Below are 24,335 nucleotides of genomic sequence, written 5' to 3' on the forward strand. Positions count from 1 at the left end.
CACGGACATGCCCTCCTCCAAGACGCATGGTCGATATCACAAGGCTGGCGCGCTGCAAAGGTTGGTGGTCGTTGTTTTCACGATAGATTACTTTAGAAACCTATTGATGCTTCACAGACGAGACTATTCAACGCCTTTATCTAACTTGAAATACCGGTATGTATCAATGATGAATGGAAACGCTGTTCAGCAAATGTATGCAAATATTAATAATGCCAAAAATATACAATGAAATAAACGTTGTTTATAATTGTAACTAGGAATGATGGCTGATTTAGTCTCATTATATGCATTTGTTGATTTATGGCTTGAATGGATCGGATCCATACGTAATGTCATAGCAACTAGAATTACACACGCTAGCGACAAAGCCACGTCTTGGTAACAGTTGCTCATAATGCCATGTCAATTTGTTAGCTAAAAGTAGGCGTGCTACTCCTATCCAGATTAATTAGCAGCAAAAACATTGTACTTCGCTATTTATCAATTAAACGTGTCTCACACTAGGTTAAACCAAATCAATGGGTTAAATTGTGTGTGCCTTAGCAGTTATTGCAATTTTTCTGATTGTAGTTAGACTTGGTAACTAGCAGTAGCTAGTATTTCCAAATGTATTTCGGTTGTGCTATAACCCTACTGTGAGTTTTAAAAGTTACATCATGCCCTTGCCTTCTCAACCCATGCCTGAATCGGTAGCAGTCGGGTCATTTCTCCCCTCTCTCTACCGCAGGTATTGAGGTGAAAGGTGACACTCCCTCATTGGATGGCTCAACATGTCCCAGCTCAGCTGTCACTTTTGTTCTTGCACGCCCGTTAATCCTCCCTGACCCCAGTGTGTCACACACACACACTTGCAATGTCTTGTCATTTCACACTATGTCTTGGAGAAGTTTTAGTGAGACTAGTTAAACTCCTTTACGGTGTCATAGGAGTATTAGGGTGATTGTGGTCAGATACAAAAACCTCCCCAAAGCCTATTTATTTATTTTATTGTACCTTTATTTAACTAGGCAAGTCAGTTAAGAACTAATTCTTATTTACAATGATGGCCTACATTGGCCAAACCCGGACGATGCTGGGCCAATTGTGCGCCTCCCTATGGGACTCCCAATCACAGCCGGTTGTGATACAGCCTGGAATCGAACCAGGGGGTCTGTAGTGACACCTCAAGCACTGAGATGCATGCAGTGCCTTAGACCGCTGCACCACTCGGGAGCCCAATTATTATGAGGACGTTGTTTTTCCCATTGCACTTGCCGAGTTGCTGGTTGTATTGTTTCGTATATGCCTATGTGTACATATTGAAATCTGTACAACTATTTTAACAAACTCTTGGTCAATAACAAGTTACTCTGGCCTGGTCGCCTGTCTTGAGACAATGTAAGGCACAGATGTCAAACTCATTCCACGGTGGGTCGAGAGCCTGCGGGTTTTCACTCCTCCCTTGTACGTGATTGATGAATTAAGGTCCCCTCACCTGGTTGTGTAGGTCTTAATTGAAAGAAAGAACCTGCAGACATTAGGCCCTTCATGGAATGAGTTTGACACACCTGATGTAAGGGGAAAGGTCTCTGAGAGGTCTGTTCTGCTGCAACCTTTGGCCAAGTGATCCTAGTTCACTTGGGCAAAGGTAATCCAAGCTTATCCAGTGTGACCACAAGTAGCCTAGACTGATCAATGGCGTTGCTTCACTAACCAATAAAGATGCTTTAGAGTGGACAGAGTGTTGAAACCAATGTATGGCATTAATGATTTAGGGGTCTAAGTGATGAGATGACTTTCTGGGTATTAATGACATTGTTTTGTCTTTGTAGAACAGGAACAGATGCATTCATTATGTCATTTGAAAGCCATTAACCTAGGTTGAATGTATTATCCGGATTCTTCTGTTGCAAAACGTTTTGCAACAGAAACGGTTTACTCTGAACAGAAAATGTTTTGCAACAACAATGTGTTTCTATTGGACAAAATCAGGTAGGTCTGGTTTCGTTCTGTTTGGTTCGTAAACGGTTTCTGTTGCAATACATAATGAATACACCCCTGGACTGACTGTTCCTGACTGACGGTCTCCTAAACCTCATAGGACGTAGCTTAACTAGGACTCTGAGTTTAGAGGGCACTTCTGCCACTCATCCTCACTCTAAAGGGTGGTGCTTGTATGCTTGGGAGAGGCCAGACGGGGCAGACTGTGTGCATGTGGAGCCTTACAGATAGGTCTAGGAATTGCTAGGGACCTCATGATATGATATTAGCACCATACTTAGGGACTTCACGAAACCCCCCCCATTACTACTTACAGAGCTGTCCAGAAACATAGGGCTCGATTGTTGTGACCTTGCTGAAATTATCTTAATTCATGTTGTTACTACTTTAGTCCATTTTGCATGTATACAAAGGGTCCTCATCTTATTTAACACATTCAGTTGGAACAATAGTGTAATGATCATAGTACTGTACTGCAATGCCTCCAATAGACTAATGATCATAGTACTGTACTGCAATGCCTCCAATAGTGTAATGATCATAGTACTGTACTGCAATGCCTCCAATAGAGTAATGATCATAGTACTGTACTGCAATGCCTCCAATAGAGTAATGATCATAGTACTGTACTGTAATGCCTCCAATAGTGTAATGATCATAGTACTGTACTGCAATGCCTCCAATAGTGTAATGATCATAGTACTGTACTGCAATGCCTCCAATAGTGTAATGATCATAGTACTGTACTGCAATGCCTCCAATAGTGTAATGATCATAGTACTGTACTGCAATGCCTCCAATAGTGTAATGATCATAGTACTGTACTGCAATGCCTCCAATAGTGTAATGATCATAGTACTGTACTGCAATGCCTCCAATAGTGTAATGATCATAGTACTGTACTGCAATGCCTCCAATAGTGTAATGATCATAGTACTGTACTGCAATGCCTCCAATAGTGTAATGATCATAGTACTGTACTGCAATGCCTCCAATAGTGTAATGATCATAGTACTGTACTGCAATGCCTCCAATAGTGTAATGATCATAGTACTGTACTGCAATGCCTCCAATAGTGTAATGATCATAGTACTGTACTGCAATGCCTCCAATAGTGTAATGATCATAGTATTTTACTGTAATGCCTCCAAGTTTTGGATGTGTTCAGGTGTTGCATTATTGTAAACACTGCAGTCTTTTTCTTACAAGGTTAGGGTTAGGAGGAGCTTTTTAATGAACCTAATGTGGTGACTTTGTCCCCCTTCTCAATCCTTAGGTGACCTGCCTGAAAGGGGGGTCTGTCAACTCCAGTCACTGTGCTGCTGCTTAGACTTGGCCACTAGTAGTGAAGTGAGTATGTGTGTATTGAGAGTGACTGTGATATAATCTGAGCCAGAAGTGTGGAATGTACCATGTAAATTAACCCAGTCAGTGAATGAAAAGATTTGGCTTGAAGGACGCGCACACCACTCACCAGTAACTTCTGAGTCACAACGCCTCTGAAACAAGCATTGCTCTGGATGTATGTCAATAAGTAATGAAGATGAGGTAAATGACTGATGAGATTAACCAGGAGTCCATAACTGTGGGGTTGTAGATTAAACCGTGTGTTTATGCAAAGGCTTTGACATGAGTCTCCAGTTGAACTTCAGTGTTTTAACGTCTGATGGCTCACACTCCCTAAATTGTTCTACGTGTTAATGGGAGTTGCTCCCCCTACCCAACACACACACACACTAACACACAACATACCTCCTGCCCAGTATTTTCCATTCAAACGTCATTTTGTTTTAAATAGCTTCCCTCCCGCTCCTCCCTCCCTTTCCTTAGTCTGTTTGGCTGATAGGCCATGGGGTGATCCTTTACTACCCGGTGGGGGGGGGGGGGGGGGGTGGGGCTGCTGTAGTAGGGTTCAGGTTACCTTTGGGCTGGAAGGCAGAAAAACCTGGGAGAGCAGGCTAGGCTATGATGTGAATGGATGCATGACTTCCCTGGCCAGACCTTGGCTGATGTTCTTGGCCTGGTAGTGGTACTACTTGATCTATGTCCTCTGTCAGCATCAGGATGGAACATATTATTCAAAGTTCTTGGAGTAAGTATGCCTACACACAGTGGTACATAGCTGATTAACCTCCCCATCCATTGAACAGAAGCACAGTCCTGTCCTGTCCACTAATACTTTTCCCAGTAAAAGTTGCTGTTAAAAGGTATTTTCAAACACCTCTTTAACCATATCCCATCTTCACCCACTCAGTCTTCACTCTATCTCCACTTCTTGTAATCATTCAGCTGACTCAGCGGATATCTGAGGGCTTCTGGCCAATGGGGTTGGACCATCGAGTCTGACCTTTTGATCTTTGATACATTACATATTACCTGTCCTCTGGTCACAGTGAACTGTCATCTGACCAGATAGACTCCTGCACTATTGTCCACTGGCCAGCCACCTGTGAGGACAGATGTATTGACCCGCTAAGAAGACGTTTGTCTTTCCTTCTGATTAGCTAAAGACGTGTGTGCATGTGTTGTATGTACAGTGACACGTTTGTTGTTGTTTTGGCTCTGTGCTCCAGCACTTTGAAATAATACAATGAGGTTAAAGTGCAGACTCACTGTCAGATTTAATTTGAGGGTATTTTCATCCATATAGGGTGAACCGTTTAGAAATTACAGCACTTTTTGTACATAGTCCCCCCCCCAAAAGTATTTGGACAAGTTCACTTATGTTTATTAAAGTAGTCCAAAGTTTTGTATTTTGGCCCATATTCCTAGCACGCAATGACTACATAAAGCTTGTGACTTTTACAAAGTTGTTGGATGCATTTGCAGTTTGTTTTGTTTGTGTTTCAGGTAATACATGAATGTGGATGCTACCATCATTACGGATAATCCTGAATGAATCATGAATAATGATGAGGGAGAAAGTTAGAGGCACAAAGTGAAAAAACAAAAAAAAGTTTCACTGTCCACTGTATGACACTGTGTCCAGCCACAGCTATGTTGCTGTTATCTCATGCTATTTATAGGAAACATGTGGCTTCTCTGAATCAGTGACACTTTGGATCAGCTAGCTACTCTTGGAGGCAGTAGTCTCGTAGCTCACTACACTAGCGTTTGCTGAAAAGTGCAGTAGTTTTGACCAGTTCTGAGACCCCAGTATTGTCACCCTGTTTTGTTTGGTGGCAGGCTGTCTGGTTTTGGGTTGTGGATCATAAGGACACTCTTGGTTGCATATCTGCTGTGGAGACGGCCTGAAAGACACCTGAAGGACATCTGTGAGTTTACACCACACCATGATGCTCTGTTTAAACCTCTCCACACTGCTTGTAAAACCTGGGGAAGGGAAGCTTGTAGGCAGATCAGAGGTTTATGGTTGTTAGGCTTTTTACTGAAATGGAAGTACTAGAGTAAGGCTTTGAACGTTTGACTGAGGCTTGGTTATAAATTGGTCAGCCTGTTATTGTGCCACTTCCACCACACTGTCTCTAAACTCTATCAAATAGCCTACTTGACAGGAAAGCGTGGACCCTGACTTGAGAATACTTTTTTCCTCTTTGTGTTGTGTATGTTTCTAGCAGCAGGTAATGTGTCGGTGTGTAACAGTCTGAGAATAAATGCATGGGACAATAATAGACAGAAGAAGTAGGTGAGAAGTCATGTTGGTCCTTTAGGGTTACATGTTACGTCAATGGCCCACATTCCTCCTGCCTGCCAGGCATGATCCAGTGCTGACACTGCATGGGGACCATCACCTCCATATTCTGAACCCAGGGCTGTTGGCGTTATCATGACACACTATCTATCTAGATAACTGCTTTGTCTAGCTAACTGATGTGGATTTAATCACTTGTTTGACTGGATAGTTGGCAACAGAGGTCAGCAAAGATTTTAGTAAATGAAAGTATTCAGACCCCTTGACTTTTTCCACATTTTGTTACGTTACAGCCTTATTCTAAAATGGATTCAATTGTTTTTTCCCCCTCATCAATCTACACACAATACGTCTGGCCACTCTACCATTAAGGCCTGATTGGTGGAGTGCTGCAGAGATGGTTGTCCTTCTGGATGGTTCTCCCATCTCCACAGAGGAACTCTGGAGCTCTGTCAGAGTGGCCATCGGGTTCTTGGTCACCTCCCTGACCAAGGCCCTTCTCCCCCGATTGCTCAGTTTGGCCGGGCAGCCAGCTCTAGGAAGAGTCTTGATGGTTCCAAATGTCTTCCATTTAAGAATGATGGAGGGCACTGTGTTCTTGGGGACCTTCAATGCTGCAGAATTTTTTTGGTACACTTCCCCAGATCTGTGCCTCGATACAATCCTGTCTCGGAGCTCTACGGACAATTCCTTCGACCTCATGGCTTGGTTTTTGTTCTGACATACAGTCAGTTCCCTACTGTATATAGACAGGTGTGTGCCTTTCCAAATCATGTCCAATCAATTGAATTGACCACAGGTGGACTCCAATCAAGTTGTAGAAACATCTCAATAATGATCAATGGAAACAGGATGCACCTGAGCTCAATTTCGAGACTCATAGCAAAGGGTCTGAATACTTATGTAAATAAGGTATTTTTTAAATTAATGTTTTGTAAAACATTTGCAAAAATGTATAAAAACCTGTTTTATGGGGAATTGTGTGTAGATTGATTAGGAAAACAATTAATTTAACACATTTTAGAATAAGGCTATAACATAACAACATTTGGAAAAAGTCAAGGGGTCTGAATACTCTCCGAATGCACTGTATGTATGTGAGAAGTTATTTAAATTAGTTTTCGGCACAAAAAAAAGACATCACTAGGAATTCAGCTAAAAGTGAGTTTAATTTAGGAAGTCTGTTCGAAGAGACGTAGTCGTGTTTCAATGTAATTCAAGTTATGAAATTATTTTTTTAAGCCTAGTTGTGGTTAATTGGAAGTGTACAAATTATTATAATTATTTTCCGGCACCCGGACCATTCAATCATCTTCTTTGACCATTAAGGCTTTGAACAGGGGTAGGGGTTGCATCGATATCAATGAGTGTTCTGAGTTTAAACGCCTCATTCACCAATTAAATTGTCTCTTAACCCCCCAGAGTCGATGGCCCTGCAAAATTCTAATTAGCATAATAAAAAATCCCCATCAAAATCCGTCAGTTAAAGCTAGAGATATCTGTTATTTTGCATTGGATGTGTCTCAATCGACCACGTACGCTGATGTCGTCAATCCACATCTGCGGTGAAAGGTGGCAGAGCTACAGCATTGTTTGTCAGACCATGAGACATCCCGTAAATCGGCCTCATGAAAACGTTTGTAGCGCCTGAACGGTTTGGCCTACTAAATGACACCTCTATGGCAATATGAGACTCTCACGAACACTATGGTGTTCCCCATTTTGCTTTGAGTTAAGGGACTCGTCTGAAGTCAGTTCACAAACTTCCTTTAGATTTTTTTGTGGACTATATGTTGTTCCATGCAGTAAGGCCAAATTCAATGTTACATCAAATATTTTTGATACCTTAAGGGGTCTTAAAGCAATTCCATCTTAAAACAATTCTCAAAACAATTCCATATGTTAGCTTAGTATCCCCCCCCTGCAGTTTAGACTAGAGGGTTAATCTACCTTAGTCAATTTGTAAGTCGCTCTGGATAAGAGCATCTGCTAAATGACTTAAATGTAAATGTAATGTCAAGGACCAAGACACTGGTATGTAGGCTAAAGGCAACTATCTGGTCCAAAGTTCAATAGAGCCACAACACTACACCCACTATAAAGGACCCTCAGCTCTGTGTGTTTTCATGACAACACTGAGAGGTGTTTCTGTCCCTACCTCTTATTAAAGAAAGAAAGAAGGTAATTGAGAGCATAGTAGTCAATCCATTGTTCTACAGACTAGTAGTTTCACACAGAGGATAAGACTAGCTATTAGTGAATGAATGCTGAAATCATGCCATGGGAAATTCAAACCTGAGATTAAACAAAGCGAAAGTATGATCTTTCAAATATAGAGTAACATATGGACTGTTACTTTCACAACCAGTGTTCCCTGCTTAGTGCTTGCTAAGCTAGTAGCTATCTAACATAGAAAATGACCTTTTCAGGATACGGATTATGATTCGATTTATAAATAATTTGATTTCCCACCAGGAGGAAATTTGTTTGATGGTTATGGACATAGGACATAATACGTGACTGTATGTTCATTTAACGAACCTCTTCTTTCCCACAGACAGAGACGCTAGCTAAGGCCCAACCATGCAAGCCCAGCAGCTCCTGAATCAGCTGCGCATCCCCGAGCTGGATGAGGTACGGCAGTACCTGCGTAGCCTGTCCACGCACACGTTGGTGGGAGTAGGGGCGTTCGCTGCCCTCACAACCTACTGGTACACCACCCGGCCCAAGGCCCTGAAGCCACCATGCGACCTGAGAATGCAGTCCGTCGAGGTTCCGGTAAGGAGAGTCATGACCGACCTGCTACTGTAAAGGACATGGCATGATTTCTGTATGACTTGGCAATGCCTGAAGGTATTGTTTATGTGTAAAGAGGTACACATTCTTTCTTGTTACTTCCATTCCTGCATCAAGCTGCCTCTTCAAGTAAACACCTCACTTCATGAGTCATATTAACGGCTGTATACCCCAGCTAACGATATAGGCTACTATCCTGAGTGCAGGGCTGTGGTATACTCACACAGTGGAGGTGCATGAGGCTGTTTGAGTAGTGGCCGGCCTGGTCTCTAGTGCCCTTGGTTTCACAGTTGTGGCCTGAGAGTGGCATTATTTTATGGTTGGAGCGTAACCACCACACTTGGCCTGGAAAAGGCGTTGGCCAGCATAGTTAGATGCGTGTGTGGCTATACTTGAGTGAGTAAATACGATGCTTCACACAAGCAGAAATGACTCTGAAAATAACAGGATGGATGAGCACAATGAACAACCCTGTTGAAAGTCTTCTCCACAGCAAGCTAGTCATTCCTCCATTAGCACACAGAGGAGTTCGTCAGTTTGAAATCTGTGTTATTTTACAGGCCTTGGATGACCTTGGTGTTTGTGCAGACGTCTATGGGTCATACCTATGGTAGTCAGACAGTGAGCTAGTCGCCTGTATGATGGATGTTTAATGTGGTACTGTGTTTCCTGTCAGGGAGGAGAGTATGCCCGCCGGTCAGCGCTGATGGACAGCGACAAACACATGACCCACCTGTACGACGATGCCAAGACCATGTATGAGTTCTTCCTCAGGGGCGCACGGGTCTCCAGTGAGTGTCTCTCTAAGCACCTTATGTAGACTATACTTGACATACTAGGACATTAAGGTGATTTGAAATGTTAATTTTGTGTTTTCTCCACTAGAGAATGGTCCCTGTCTTGGAGCAAGACAACCAAACCAGTCCTATGAGTGGCTGTCATACTCCGAGGTAGGATGTCTTGACACCTTGCAATGTAACACACTCCAGCACAACAACATTCATCTGTCACTTTCTCTTGTTATAGTGTGATGAATATATTTCTGATTAGGTGTTATACCAAATGTAGTTTTAGGCAGTAAAATATTGTTTGGTGCACTATTCTATCATAATTAGACAGTCTACAAGTCCCCATGGTGTGTCTGAGTGGTCTGTTTAAACAGAAAGCCAGCCACACCCATCCAAACCACAAGGGATCCCCCCCAGTGAGGAACTGATAGTCCTCTGTAACTCTCCCTAGTGTTCCCCCTCTCCTCTGAGACAGCAGGGTCATATTCACTAGACTCCAAACAGATGAAAACAGACGGAAACGGAGAGGGACTCCCTGAACTTGTCCAATAAGAAACCCTTCCTGCAAAAACATTTTCCGCTGCAAAATGTTTTGCTACAGTGTGCACTAATGAATACGTCCCATGTGTTCTGCTGAGTCATTCCTCCTGCAGTATGTATCACTAACTACCTAACGAGCTGTGTGCCCTCCACCCCTCCCCTAACGAGCTGTGTGCCCTCCACCCCCTCCCCTAACGAGCTGTGTGCCCTCCACCCCCCTCCCTAAAGAGCTGTGTGCCCTCCACCCCCCCTCCCCTAAAGAGCTGTGTGCCCTCCACCCCCCTCCCCTAAAGAGCTGTGTGCCATCCACCACCCCTCCCCTAAAGAGCTTTGTGCCCTCCACCACCCCTCCCCTAAAGAGCTGTGTGCCCTCCACCACCCCTCCCCTAAAGAGCTGTGTGCCCTCCACCCCCCCTCCCCTAAAGAGCTGTGTGCCCTCCACCCCCCTCCCCTAAAGAGCTGTGTGCCCTCCACCCCCCTCCCCTAAAGAGCTGTGTGCCCTCCACCCCCCCTCCCCTAAAGAGCTGTGTGCCCTCCACCCCCCTCCCCTAAAGAGCTGTGTGCCCTCCACCCCCCTCCCCTAAAGAGCTGTGTGCCCTCCACCCCTCCTCCCCTAACGAGCTGTGTGCCCTCCACCCCCTCCCCTAAAGAGCTGTGTGCCCTCCACCCCCCTCCCCTAAAGAGCTGTGTGCCCTCCACCCCCCTCCCCTAAAGAGCTGTGTGCCCTCCACCCCCTCCCCTAAAGAGCTGTGTGCCCTCCACCCCCTCCCCTAAAGAGCTGTGTGCCCTCCACCCCTCCTCCCCTAACGAGCTGTGTGCCCTCCACCCCCCTCCCCTAAAGAGCTGTGTGCCCTCCACCCCTCCCCTAAAGAGCTGTGTGCCCTCCACCCCTCCTCCCCCTAACGAGCTGTGTGCCCTCCACCCCCCTCCCCTAAAGAGCTGTGTGCCCTCCACCCCTCCCCTAAAGAGCTGTGTGCCCTCCACCCCTCCTCCCCTAACGAGCTGTGTGCCCTCCACCCCTCCTCCCCTAAAGAGCTGTGTGCCCTCCACCCCCCCTCCCCTAAAGAGCTATGTGCCCTCCACCCCCCCTCCCCTAACGAGCTGTGTGCCCTCCACCCCCCCCTCCCCTAACGTGCTGTGTGTCCTCCACCCCCCTCCCCTAACGAGCTGTGTGTCCTCCACCCCCCCCCCCTCCCCTAACATGCTGTGTGTCCTCCACCCCCCCTCCCCTAACGAGCTGTGTGCCCTCCACCCCCCTCCCCTAACGTGCTGTGTGTCCTCCACCCCCCTCCCCTAACGAGCTGTGTGTCCTCCACCCCCCCCCCCCTAACATGCTGTGTGTCCTCCACCCCCAGGTAGCAGAGAAGGCAGAGAACCTGGGCTCTGCGCTGCTCCACAGGGGACACACTAAAACCAAAGACCAGTTCATCGGCATCTTTGCTCAGAACCGACCAGAGGTGAGCAAGACCACTTGAAGAGCAGTACAGTAATAGCACACAGTCACAAACATTGAAGTGCTGCATACAATGTTCAACTGGTTCATTCTGAATCTGCTACATGTGGGGTAAATACTACACAGGCATAACTCTGTAAAAGCAGTACTGATAGCGGTAGATTGGTCATGTGTGCTGTGCGTCTGCAGTGGGCCATCGCTGAGCTGGCCTGCTATACCTTCTCTCTGGTGGCTGTGCCCCTGTATGACACTCTGGGTACTGAGGCCATCACCTACGTCATCGACAAAGGTGAGCAACAACCCAGAGAAGCTCTCAAATAAGAATACGGTACATTTAAATTGATGTCATATTTTCATCAGCTTTTATATGTCCAGCTTATCTCATTGAGATACTTTCTTGTGGATATGGTGGTTGACCCTATTGATCTCTTTGTGTGTGTGTACGCATGCGCACAGCCACCATTTCCAGCATACTGTGTGACGTCCCTGAGAAGGCCAGGCTAGTCCTGGCGTGTGTGTCTGGCAGGGAGCACAGTGTCAGAACCATCATCCTCATGGAGCCTTTTGATGATGAGCTGGTGGCCAAGGGGAAGGACTGTGGCATCGACATCCTCAGCCTGAGCCAAGTGGAGGTGAGGGGAGAAACTCTGACTCATAACTAGTCTGCTGGGGTTCATTCTCTTGTCTGTTTTGTTTTACCACTTCCTGAACTAAATTTGCTTCAAATTCTCTGAGATTGTCTTTTTGTTTTTGTGTGCTAAACTGCAGACTTAAGGCAGGGCAGGCGCAGTCTAGAATTGTGTTGTTTTGCGTCTGTCTTTACCACAAGTGAAGTCCTACAACCTGGTGTTGTCCCATGAGACTAGCTAGTGCTAGTACATATTCAAGTAACCTTCATTCATGTTGTCTTCTTCTAGGCTATCGGCAAGGCCCACCACCACCAACCAGTTGTGAGTAAAGATGCCTGTTCCTCCCTCCTGCCCCATATTGATTGGAGTTGATTTAGCTTTCATTCATTCAGTTCTTTGACCTGTGACCCTTTGCTCTCTGCAGCCTCCCAGTCCTGAAGACATGGCTATCATCTGCTTCACCAGTGGAACCACGGGTACGCCATCTTATGATCCAATGCCAAACTGAGCACTGTCCTAAGATGGCCTCTGTCCCTCTTGTGTGGCTCTATCTGAAGAGTGCTGTTTAATGTGTCCACACTGTAGAAAGCCACATGTATGCGGCTAGTCTCATTTCTGTGTTGTCTTCCTCAGGGAACCCAAAGGGAGCCATGCTAACACATGGGAATGTTGCTGCCAACTGCTCTGCCTTCATCAAGGTCATTGAGGTAAAGCAATGGGACAGTGTTGTTTTACAACTAACACATCTGTTGACCTATATTTTGATTCTACTGTTGACGGTACTTGTGTGTGAGCAAATAGGTTTGTGCCAAGCTTCATATGCAAAGTCTTCTCCTCAGCCCCTTGGTATTCAAATATTGCCTATAGGCGTGAACCATAAGAGCTAATGATTGTGAGGAAAGATGGTGTCAAATATCATGTTTACACCCAACCTAGTCATGTTGACAGTATATACACTGTCTGCCATCTAATATGATACCCACCTGCTCATGAGGACTGTCTGTTGCTGTCTGTAAAATTGTGCTGTGAAACCTTGTGCCAAACTTTACCGCTAAACTCTATTTTTGCTGTAACTTATTTCTGAACCTCTTTCTCTCCTCTCTGCTAATGCCTGTGTGTCTGTTTCAGTGCTAACATGCTAACCCTGTGTGTCTGTTTCAGTGCTAACATGCTAACCCTGTGTGTTTGTTTCAGTGCTAACATGCTAACCCTGTGTGTCTCTGTCTCTGTGCTGCTCTGGCCTGCCTCTGTCCTGTCCTGTCCTCATCTACTCTCCTCTGGTTCTGTGGGCTCCAGCCCTGTTGCCTGCCCAACCACGAGGATGTACTGCTCTCATACCTGCCTCTGGCACACATGTTTGAGCGGGTGGTGGAGGTAGGGGGGTAACATAATCAATATCTCCCCTTGTCTTTTGTATGTGTTGCGTTTGTCGTGCATGTGTATCCTTTAGGAACACCTCAAATTAGACCACCATGATGTTCATATATCCTACCTGCCACTTGCCCATATGTTCGAGAGGGTCGTGGAGGTATGTATCCATGCATTTATATCTTTGTGCTACTGTAAATCCTCTGACCTTCAAATTCTTCTCCTACAATGTAAATGCGTGATGCTTTTTTGCCATAAAATGCTCCCAAATCTACAGACCTGTTTGGGTTTTACACATAATTTGTCCTCACCACCTCTGTGCTATCCTGACCTCTCACCCCAGGGGGTCATTCTGGTGCACGGGGGGCGGATTGGTTTCTTCCAGGGAGACATCCGCCTGCTGATGGATGACGTCGCCACCCTGAGGCCTACAGTGTTCCCTGTGGTGCCACGCCTCCTCAACAGGATGTTCGACAAGGTGAGAAACACTGACTCTTCTAACTACGTTTCCTGTAATTGCCTGCTACAGCACTCGTGTTGACTACAGTTGTTGCTTTATTTTGACCTCATAATGCCCTATCTTCAGATCTATGGGCAGGCTAACACCTCTCTGAAGAGGTGGGTGCTGGACTTTGCTTATAAGAGGAAGGAGGCCGAGTTGCTGAGTGGCATCGTTAGGAGGGACAGCATATGGGACAAACTCATCTTTAGGAAAGTGCAGGTACTGTACCTCCTCCCTGACTGAGAAAACCACTGTGCTCCACAGATCACTGATTGGCACATAGTTCAGCAAAAGTGAAACATGTAGAAAACTTGTCCAGCCATCATAATGATCTCCTGATTGTTGTCTCTCTCTGGTGCCCCCTGTAGGCCAGTCTGGGAGGACGGGTGCGTCTGATGATGACGGGTGCTGCCCCCGTGTCTGCAACGGTGCTGACTTTCCTGCGAGCTGTGCTGGGCTGCCAAGTGAGTCTGTCTTAGGGTCTCCACTGGTGCATTCTGGGATAGGATAGCGCCAGCGGATGTTGTAGTCTGGTGGTATACTGATGCCCAGCTGTAGGATCTCGAATGTGTTCCCAGGCCAGTGGATTATAGGGGCTATATGTTTGTGTCGGACTAGTGCAAGGTCCAGGCTCTGGAAGTCACGGTGATGGGTAAATGGTTAACTTACCATTCAAGACAATTACAGTTTCTCAGGTAGAAATTTGCCTGTCAGTTTGGTATTGATATAAATCCAGCTGTATGTTATCAATATGAGACTCCCATGCAGTCTAGGACAGCCCCAGTCCTGCATCATACATAAACATAATGGAAACCGTGCCAAACAAGTCTATATTTCCCCTCAACAGCTGTATGAGGGGTATGGACAGACTGAATGCACAGCTGGCTGCACAATGACCGTACCAGGGGATTGGACCGCAGGTAATGAGCAAATCATCCACACTGTCACATTAACCGTCACACACATTAGTCATCCCATTTATGAAGAGAGGTTGTATACTATACCCAGGCACCACCTCCCCCTGGGGGTCCTGTGAGGGATGGCACCCTATTCCATAAGGCTCTGGTCAAAGTTAGTGCACTATATAGGGAATAGGGTGCCATTTGAGACACACACCTACTTGTGTTATGGAGGCTAACTCTGTCTGGGCTGTTTCTGTGCTTCCCTCCCCAGGTCATGTGGGAGCGCCCCTGCCATGTAACTCTGTGAAGCTGGTGGATGTGGCTGAGATGAACTACCTGGCTGCCAATGGAGAGGGAGAGGTGGGTGGGAGCCTGGCATTGCCCTCGGTGCCCAGTGGCGTTGTTTAACATGAAGCAATTACTCTACTGAAGTCTGTCACAAATGGCACCCTATTCCCTGTATAGTGCACTACTTTTAACCAGGGCCTTTGGTCATAAGTAGTGCACTATAAAGGGAATAGGGTGTCATTTGGGATGCATCCAGAATGTTATGTAAAGATTGATGTGTATTTGCAGTGTTTACCTCATCAACATTGAAATAGGTCATGTCCCCTTTACACTCCATGCACTCAGTCTATACTGTGTGTGTGTCTGTCTTTCCAGGTGTGTGTGAAAGGAGCCAATGTGTTTCTGGGCTACCTGAAGGACCCAGAGAAGACTGAGGAGACCATTGACGCTAACGGCTGGGTCCACACAGGGGACATTGGCAAGTGGTTACCGGTGAGTGTGTGTTTGTGTCTCACACACACTGGACAGTTTATTAGGTACACCCATCTAGTAACGGTCAGACACCCCTTTGCCTCCAGAACAGCCTGAATTCTTCGGGGCTTGGATTCTACAAGTTGGAAATGTTCCACAGGGATGTTGGTCCATGCTGACGCTATGGCATCATGCAGTTTCTGCAGATTGGACAGCGGTACACCACCGTCACCAGCCTGTACCATTGACACCAGGCAGGATGGGCCATTGACTCATGTTGCTTACGCGAAATCCTGACTCTGTAATCAGCATGACACAACTGGAACCGGGATTCGTCGGACCAGGCGATGTGCTTCCACTCCTCAATTATCCAGTGTTGGTGATCGCGTGCCCACTGGAGCCACTTCTTCTTGTTTTTAGCTGATAGGACTGGAACCCAGTGTGGTCATCTGCTGCAATAGCCCATCTGTGAAAAGGATCGACGAGTTGTGCGTTCGGAGATGCCGTTCTGCACACCACTGTTGTAATGCGCCGTTATTTGTCTGTTTGTGGCCCGCCTGTTAGCTTGCATGATTTTTGCCATTCTCCTTCGACCTCTCTCATCAACGAGCTGTTTTCGCCCACAGGGCTGCCGCTGACTGGCCGTTTCTGAGATACTGGATCTGGCACGCCTGGCACCGACGATCATACCACGCTCAAAGTCGCTTAGGTCACTCGTTTTGCCCATTCTAACGTTCAAACAGTAACTGGATGCCTGTCTGCCTGCTTTATATAGCAAGCCACGGCCACGTGACTCACTGTAGGAGCGATCCATTTCCGTGAACTAATAAACTGGCCAGTGAGTGTGTGTATACAGCCTCTATTTCCGCCTAGTCTTTCATAACACTCTTATTACCATCTCTCATCTGTGTGTACAGAACGGCACTTTGAAAATTGTGGACAGGAAGAAGAACATCTTCAAGCTGGCCCAGGGAGAGTACATTGCACCAGAGAAGATTGAGAATATCTACACCAGGAGTGACGCAGTGGCACAGGTCTTTGTGCACGGGGACAGCCTACAGGTAAGGAGGGATTGATACTGTGTCCATAAGGAAAAGGGATACACTACTACGTCATATTCATTAGAAAGTGAATGGACTTAAACAGGGAGGTACTACCTGCACTTGTCCAATAAGAAACACTTTTTGTTTTTTAGATGCAAAACGTTTTGCTACGTTTAATCCTAATGAATACGACCCTGGTATCCACCTCATTTTCGAAAGCTTTTAAAACACTGAAGCCAAACGCAGAACCTATGAATACAACTTTCTCCGCGCTCAAGCATTGTCATAATTAATATGCGCGCCACTAGAAATCCCTGCATTAGTATGTTTCTGTTAGCTGATACATCATGACAAAATACACCATTTTTGTGTCCTGCTAATGTGCCTGGACCTTGTAGGCTAAACTGACGAGAAAAAACCCATAACTGTAACAAATAGTTGCCCAATCAGGCAGGCTAGATGCAGTTATTTCAAAATGAATATGCATTTAAAATGCCAGGCTTTTGAGTGGTTATTCAAATAACATAGGCTATTCACTGCAGTTTACAGCCTAGACCACAGTTTTGCACTCACTTGAAAACAGTAATAACATTCTTCATTACATTGTGTTGTTGTAGTCTAGGTAGCATACATTTCTTGTCCCTAACAAACTGAAACCTTAAGGTAGCTTTTCAAGCTGAGTATCCGGCACGCCGCAGCCTCGGGAGCGAACATAGGTTAGGTAGCCTACACTATGATTTCATTATCCGATAAACTATTTTTTATTTCGCTGTGTAAATTGACTGGATATTCACTGCAGTATTAAGCTTAACATTGAGCTTATGAATTATGGGCTAATATGCATACGCTTCTAATTTAGGCTATATCTCAAACCTGTCTGTCTTCATTGTTCTGTACTGCAATTACGCACCTGGCCTCTCTGCTGCCACAGCTATTCCTTTTCAATCTTGTGGAGTCCCAGGAAAAGCCAGACTACAAAAGCTTGTTGGACACTTATTTCCACTTATTTTCTTTAGCCTACTAATAGACTATTGGAGGAGCGATGCACGCTTGCTCTTGTTTGCTGAGTGTAAAATAGGCTACAGAGTTGGAAAGGAGAAGACCATATTGTCCTATAGGCCTACTATCTTAACACTGGGCTACATCCTGACAACATACACCATATGAGTGTCCTGCTAATGTACCTTTCTGACCTTCTAAACTGTAGAGAATAGACCCAAACTGATCCAAATGGTTACATGACCAGGTCTAGGCTGTTGGCTTATGTTGTTATTTTGACATGAAACTAAAGAGGAGGTGTGAGAGGTCATTCAAGTTAACCTACATCACTGCCGTTTACAGCTTATGGACAATACTTGTGTAATCACTTGATAACAATAATACATTCCTCATTGCACTGTGTTGTTGTAGACCAGGTAGAATAATGTTATTGTCTAAAAACGTAGGCCTAATCAATAGTGGAGCTTTGCGTGCCCAGGGACCACAGAGCGCAGCCTGGAGGAACGCACTACAGATCTGCCATGTCCTCATCTGTTAACTTATTTTTCTTGCACTTTGACTGGTAAATATTTAGCCTATAACCCTAATATTTATCGAATGAATGGCCTAATATCTAGCTAATATTTAGCTTCTTACTTCGGCTAGACATCACTATCGCCTCTCTTCCAGCTGTTCCTGTGCGCAGCAGGCTATAGGCTACGCAAGCCTCTCCTCTTCTCGTGAAATCCAAGGAAAAGCTATAGGCTACAAAAGCTATAGGACATTTGGTAATTTTTTTAATACTAAGCCTAATAGTCTATTCAGGGCAAGAAGCAGGCTTGCTCTTGCTAATTGCTGAATGTAAAACAGTTCATGTCGGGGAAAGTTGAGGAAAGAAAGTGCAGTGGTGTGATCACTTTTGGCCAGTTATAACATTGTTGCACGGATGCATTGCAAATAGTTGCACAGCAGGACATACAGAGATGAGCACAGTCAAAAAGGAGAACCAGAGAAATTGACAACCATTAGAAAAATGGGAATCACTTGCAAACCACTTGAGCAACGAGGCAATGACATGCTGTGAAAGATGTGCAGGCTAAACAGCGTTTGTTATTGAAGTTACTATATTATTTTTCATTAGGCCTACATGCAGTGCATTCGGAAAGTATTCAGACCCCTTGACTTTTTCCACATTTTGTTACCTTAGTCTTATTTTAAAATGGATTAAATTGTTTTTTCCCCCTAATCAATCTACACACAATACCCCATACAAAGCAAAAACAGTTTTTTAGAAATGTATTCAGACCCTTTACTCAGTACTTTGTTGAAGCACCTTTGGCAGCGATTACAGCCTCGAGTCTTCTTGGATATGACGCTACAAGTTTGGCACACATGTATTTGGGGAGTTTCTCCCATTCTTCGCTGCAGATCCTCTCAAGCGCTGTCAGGTCGCTGCACAGCTATTTTCTGGTCTCTCAAGAGATGTTCGATCGGGTTCAAGTCTGGGCTCTGGCAGGGCCACATTGAGACTTGTCCCGAAGCCACTCCTGCGTTGTCTTGGCTGTGTGCTTATGGTTGTTGTCCATTTGGAAGGTGAACCTTCGCCCCAGTCTGAGGTCCTGAGCAGGTTTTCATCAAGGATACTTTTTTTTTTGAACCTTTATTTAACTAGGCAAGTCATTTAAGAACAAATTCTTATTTACAATGACTGCCTGCCAAACCCGGACAACGCTGGGCCAATTGTGCGCCGCCCTATGGGATCTCGCGGCCCTTCTCCCCCAATTGCTCAGATTGGCTGGGCGGCCAGCTCTAGGAAGAGTCTTGGTGGTTCCAAACGTCTTCCATTTTAAGAATGATGGAGGCCACTGTGTTCTTTGGGACCTTCAATGCTGCAGACATTTTTTGGTACCCTTCCCCAGATCTGTGCCTCGACACAATCCTGTCTCGGAGCTCTACGGACAATTCCTTCTACCTCATGGCTTGGTTTTTGCTCTGACATGCACTGGCAACTGTGGGACCTTTAATAGACAGGTGGCTGCCTTTCCAAATCATGTCCAATCAATTGAATTTACCACAGGTGGACTCCAAGTTGTAGAAACATATCTCAAGGATGATCAATGGAAACAGGATGTCTCATAGCAAAGGGTCTGAATACTTATGTAAATAAAGTATTTATGTTTTAAAAGAGAATGTAAAAAAAAAAAAAAAAAATATCTTTGTCATTATGGGGCATTGTGTGTAGATTGAGGAAAACAATTTAATCAATTTTAGAATAAGGCTTTAACATAACAAAATGTGGAAAACGTCAAGGGGTCTGAATACTTTCCGAATGCACTGTATGTTAAAGTATTATTTGCAGTTGTCACTGACAATGAACACACCCTGAAAGCACGAATGGTCTGAACCAGTATCTGTCGTTAGACCTCATGAATGGTCTGAACCAGTATCTGTCGTTAGACCTCATGAATGGTCTGAACCAGTATCTGTCGTTAGACCTCATGAATGGTCTGAACCAGTATCTGTCGTTAGACCTCATGAATGGTCTGAACCAGTATCTGTCGTTAGACCTCATGAATGGTCTGTGTAAACACCTTATTAATAGACAGTGTGCAGTAGGATGCGTTGATCAGTTGATTGACAGGTGTAGGACTGTAAAACAAACTTTCCTCTAGTGTGGATGCTAACCAACGTTTTATAGTTATGTAGCCTATAGTTTATCATTAGTTAATGTTACCGTTATTGGCTTGGTGGATGGCCCGGGCCTTAACTCTGACACAACTAACGTTATTATCACAACAGAACTAGCCTACTAGTAGGTCTAGCTAACGTTTAGCGAACTTGAATTAAGTAAATATAAAATTACACTTATACACTTGTTTACTTTTATACTCTATAAATTGACTCTTTCAAATAATTTACTCTGGCAAGTTTGCCACTGGCGCACTGCAGTAGGGAAGTAAAGCGGAAGTCGAATCCATCACTTCCGTTGTTTGGCGGTGCCCATAGCAACGTTGGAGAATGAGGTGGATAGAGAGAGAATACACAGACCTCAGCTATACTGTTGTGTTCTCCTCCAGGCATGCCTAGTAGCCATCATTGTGCCAGATCCTGACTTCCTTCCTGGCTGGGCCAAGAAGAGAGGACTGGAGGGATCCTATGGAGACCTATGCAACAACATGGTAGGACCACTGACCATCTGCACCGATTCACAGTAGACTTTATATATTTTCAACAGTCTCTTTCCATATAGAACAGGGATGTCAATGTGGGCCCCCCGGTCTGTAATTGGACCATGATTACTACAAGTTTAGATTGTTAAGTTAGCTGGCTAGACTATCAAAACATGTTAACTGACATGGGCTAATTGAGTGACAGCCAGTGACTGACATAATACCGGTAAGTGAAAGTGCTGATATAAAACTACATTTTGAAATTGCATCTTGTGCATTCTCCTATTCTGACTCAACAGTTTGTTTTTTTTGGGGGGGGGAGAATTGAGCTGCGGGCCTACAAAAGGGGGGTTGTGGGCTCTAGTTGCCCATCCCTGATATGGAACATCCATCCCTGATATGGAACATCCATCCCTGATATGGAACATCCATCCCTGATATGGAACATCCATCCCTGATATGGAACATCCATCCCTGATATGGAACATCCATCCCTGATATGGAACATCCATCCCTGATATGGAACACCCATCCCTGATATGGAACACCCATCCCTGATATGGAACACCCATCCCTGATATGGAACACCCATCCCTGATATGGAACACCCATCCCTGATATGGAACACCCATCCCTGATATGGAACACCCATCCCTGATATGGAACATCCATCCCTGATATGGAACATCCATCCCTGATATGGAACATCCATCCCTGATATGGAACATCCATCCCTGATATGGAACATCCATCCCTGATATGGAACATCCATCCCTGATATGGAACATCCATCCCTGATATGGAACATCCATCCCTGATATGGAACATCCATCCCTGATATGGAACATCCACTTGAATGTGTTGGAGAATTCACATTGAAACTAAGTGTTTTTGTCTCTGTAGGATGTAAAGAAGGCCATTTTGGAAGACCTCTTGAAACTAGGGAAAGACAGTGGTCTGAAATCTTTTGAGCAGGTAAAGGGTTAATCTTAGACAAAATATTTGAGAGAATATTCACAGTCTGTTTTATTTCATATCAGGTCTTAACTAGAGAACATAATTATTATCTGTTTCATGTCTCTTGTTTTGATCAGGTGAAGGACATCACCCTGTACACAGAGATGTTCTCTATCCAAAATGGCCTTCTCACTCCCACCCTGAAAGCCAAGCGAGCAGAACTCAGGAACTACTTCAGGGAGCAGATCGACAAACTGTACTCCAAGATCAAGATGTGAACAGTGGGAGGGCGGAAGGTAGGGTGTAACCGGAGCTGGTAGAAGAGATCTTCTATGCCACAGATTGAGGACATGTCTGTGAGGCCTGGTCTATGGATACACTTTGCCCTGTATGGCCAGTTGCTCTCTGTCTTTGCCCTGTGTGGCCAGTTGCTCTCTGTCTGCATAGGAACAAAACACAATAGGATCATTAGGGAAGAAGAAACTGTGCTTGATGTCACTCCCAACTGTCAGTAAATAATACCACATAGCATCAGTACTGTAAATAATACCACATACTGGTAAATAGCAACTGTCAGTAAATTATACCACACCATACCTCATTAGTTTTCTCATGTACAGAACAAACGACACACCCAGCTCTGATTTTTCAGGGGTTCCTTTTCCAAAGAAGACTTTTGGATGTTATCATAGGCTTTAAGGGATGGTGAAACTGTGTAAAGGGGAATTGTATCTTAGGATACATGCCTGCCTGAAGAAAATGTACTACTCTATAGGGCAGGGTTCCCCAATAGGCGGCCTGCCAAGTTTTCTGAGCAAACAAATACACATTTATACAATTATTATTGTTGTAATTTTTTTTTTTTTGGGGGGGGGAAATCATTTCAAAGTGACTTTAATTTAGAAAAGCCGTTCCTATGTATTCCCATGAATAAATAAAGGCATATGTGATCGTATTCAAATGTAGAAATGATTGTTTTTGTCATATTATATCTGTTTGGGATTGTTGCGGTCAATTTGCAGTGTTTTTTCAGGTTCAGGTATATTGGTAAATGAATGTGTGTAATCCTAAGGAGTATTATTTTTTTTTTATGGATCAGCATCAAATGAAGTAGTGTTTTGTGCTGAGTTGTCTCAGGCATGTCCTCCTTTTGTACTGGAGCTCTCAGGGCTACATGTTCTCACTTTCCATAACACCCTCCAACACAAACACGTAAACACTAAAGCCTAAATGTGATATATATTTTTTCAAATTATTGAAGAAGAAAAAGAGGGATGTGTTTTTGTTTTTGCACTGTTCCTCAGTGGTTCCGTGATGTGAAAGCTTGAGATCGAGAACCATGATTGTGAAAATGTTCAATGTAATCTTGGGAAGGACTTCACCGTCTCATTCAACACCATTACTTTAGATACATTTATACAGAAAATCTTTGTAGGGTATACAATATATGTAAATTATTTGTGTAGGGAAAAGTCATTAAAATTAATTATTTTATTGAATTGTTAGCTGTTTTAGGTTGTGGTGTTATTTGATTCATGTGCACAACTTGTTCCACATGCATAATCAGATGGTATGTGATTTACAGTTTTTTGCAATCAATTTGGCCATTTTTTTGTTGATGTAAGTGGTATATTTTCTAAACTCCTAAGTACAAAACTCTAAAGTCATAACACTTGTAATGCCCCCTATCTTATGTTCAGAACCTTTGATTGTGCATTCATTGGGGTTTCACACAAGTCATTTATGCAAAATCAAAGTTTTCCATGAAATAGTATGAGCACATTTAGTTTAGTCACCAATACATCAGATAATGATATACTCACAATTTTTTATCATTTTAACTACCATTTAATCAAATGGCAAAGAATACAAGATACACATTTCAAAACTGTTCTTTTTGAAGTGCTGAATAGAAAGACTAGGAATGGTCAATATAATGTTCCATACTGTATTTGACTATAACATGGCATGCACAGTTTTTGTAATAATTTGTATCCAATGGCAGGTTGTGAGCATTGTAAAGCAGTTGGCACTGTAAAAATATACCATGTGTTGTTTGCCACTTCTTCCCCATGCAACATTGTACAAGATCACCTTTTCTATGTGACTTGTGAACTGATAGTGTCTCTCTGCTTGAAATTCATCAGCTTACCAACAAAATTCAAATGAATATATTGTTATATACAACCCAGGTATTTCAGCAGTGCATTGTAAACTACACTATAATTCCAGGTGGTAGCACATAGTGACTCTTTCCACTTTGTCCTATTGAAGCACACTGGCTGATAGATAATTATGTAGTATTTACAGCCACATCCATATATGATTTGGTTTTACCTTCCAACATAAATTGATTTCAAATTGATACATTTTGAGGTAAAAATGTAGTTTTCAGCAGTTATCAAACTATATATTCTAACTAGGCACTACAACATTTTGGTTAAGTAGTTATCAGTTTTGAGCAGTTTAAGTGATAGTTTTGTTAACAAATGACAAAATTATATCAAAAGTAAAGTGAATATTGCATTTTGAAAGAGTGATTTGGTGCAGTGAACAAGTGACTGGTAATGTGTTTGTTCTACTCAGTTAGTTGAAAATGTGCTTAGTTTTGAAAATGTAACACATACTTGTGAAAAAGTGTATCTAATATGAAATATTTTGCCTTAGTTTAAACTTGATGGTGTTGTTATTTCGACTACTATGTTGTCTGGGATTTGTTTGTTTTGTAAAAAAATAAATACAGATTTTCGGGGGAAAACGGTTCCCAATTAACATATGTGTATTTATTTAAAATGGCAGTGTTTTGTCTGAAATA

General features: G+C 44.0%; 1 protein-coding gene across 6 annotated transcripts; it reads left to right on the top strand.

Moving 5' to 3' along the window:
* On the top strand, positions 1 to 24,292 carry LOC121586788 (long-chain-fatty-acid--CoA ligase 1). Of its 6 annotated transcripts, XM_041903799.2 has the most exons (23): positions 24 to 156; positions 3,260 to 3,333; positions 5,170 to 5,258; positions 8,193 to 8,413; positions 9,108 to 9,222; positions 9,317 to 9,381; positions 11,115 to 11,216; positions 11,402 to 11,501; positions 11,669 to 11,844; positions 12,130 to 12,162; positions 12,266 to 12,317; positions 12,475 to 12,548; positions 13,292 to 13,369; positions 13,553 to 13,687; positions 13,796 to 13,930; positions 14,080 to 14,175; positions 14,559 to 14,631; positions 14,885 to 14,973; positions 15,277 to 15,393; positions 16,290 to 16,433; positions 20,471 to 20,572; positions 21,467 to 21,538; positions 21,658 to 24,292. In XM_041903799.2, exons 4-23 carry the CDS (start codon positions 8,219 to 8,221, stop codon positions 21,796 to 21,798), a joined length of 2,094 nt encoding a protein of 697 aa, XP_041759733.1. In that variant the 5' UTR covers positions 24 to 156; positions 3,260 to 3,333; positions 5,170 to 5,258; positions 8,193 to 8,218; the 3' UTR covers positions 21,799 to 24,292. The 6 variants fall into 6 exon arrangements, with proteins under 6 accessions (XP_041759749.1, XP_041759752.1, XP_041759733.1 ...); XM_041903815.2 differs by lacking the exon at positions 5,170 to 5,258 and having other exon boundaries at positions 1 to 60; XM_041903791.2 differs by lacking the exons at positions 5,170 to 5,258; positions 13,292 to 13,369 and adding an exon at positions 13,138 to 13,215.
* The last annotated feature ends 43 nt before the right edge of the window (positions 24,293 to 24,335 follow it).

This window comes from Coregonus clupeaformis, chromosome 2 (assembly GCF_020615455.1).
Source record: "Coregonus clupeaformis isolate EN_2021a chromosome 2, ASM2061545v1, whole genome shotgun sequence".
NCBI classification, from domain to species: domain Eukaryota; kingdom Metazoa; phylum Chordata; class Actinopteri; order Salmoniformes; family Salmonidae; genus Coregonus; species Coregonus clupeaformis.

What these genes read in the sequence shown, in the direction of transcription:
- LOC121586788 (XM_041903815.2), top strand. Translation starts at nt 8,219, where the DNA reads ATGCAAGCCCAGCAGCTCCTGAATCAGCTGCGCATCCCCGAGCTGGAT. An exon ending in CTTCACCAGTGGAACCACGG is followed by an intron (nt 12,318 to 12,474) that starts GTACGCCATCTT and finishes TGTCTTCCTCAG; the next exon opens with GGAACCCAAAGGGAGCCATG. An exon ending in GAGCTGTGCTGGGCTGCCAA is followed by an intron (nt 14,176 to 14,558) that starts GTGAGTCTGTCT and finishes TCCCCTCAACAG; the next exon opens with CTGTATGAGGGGTATGGACA.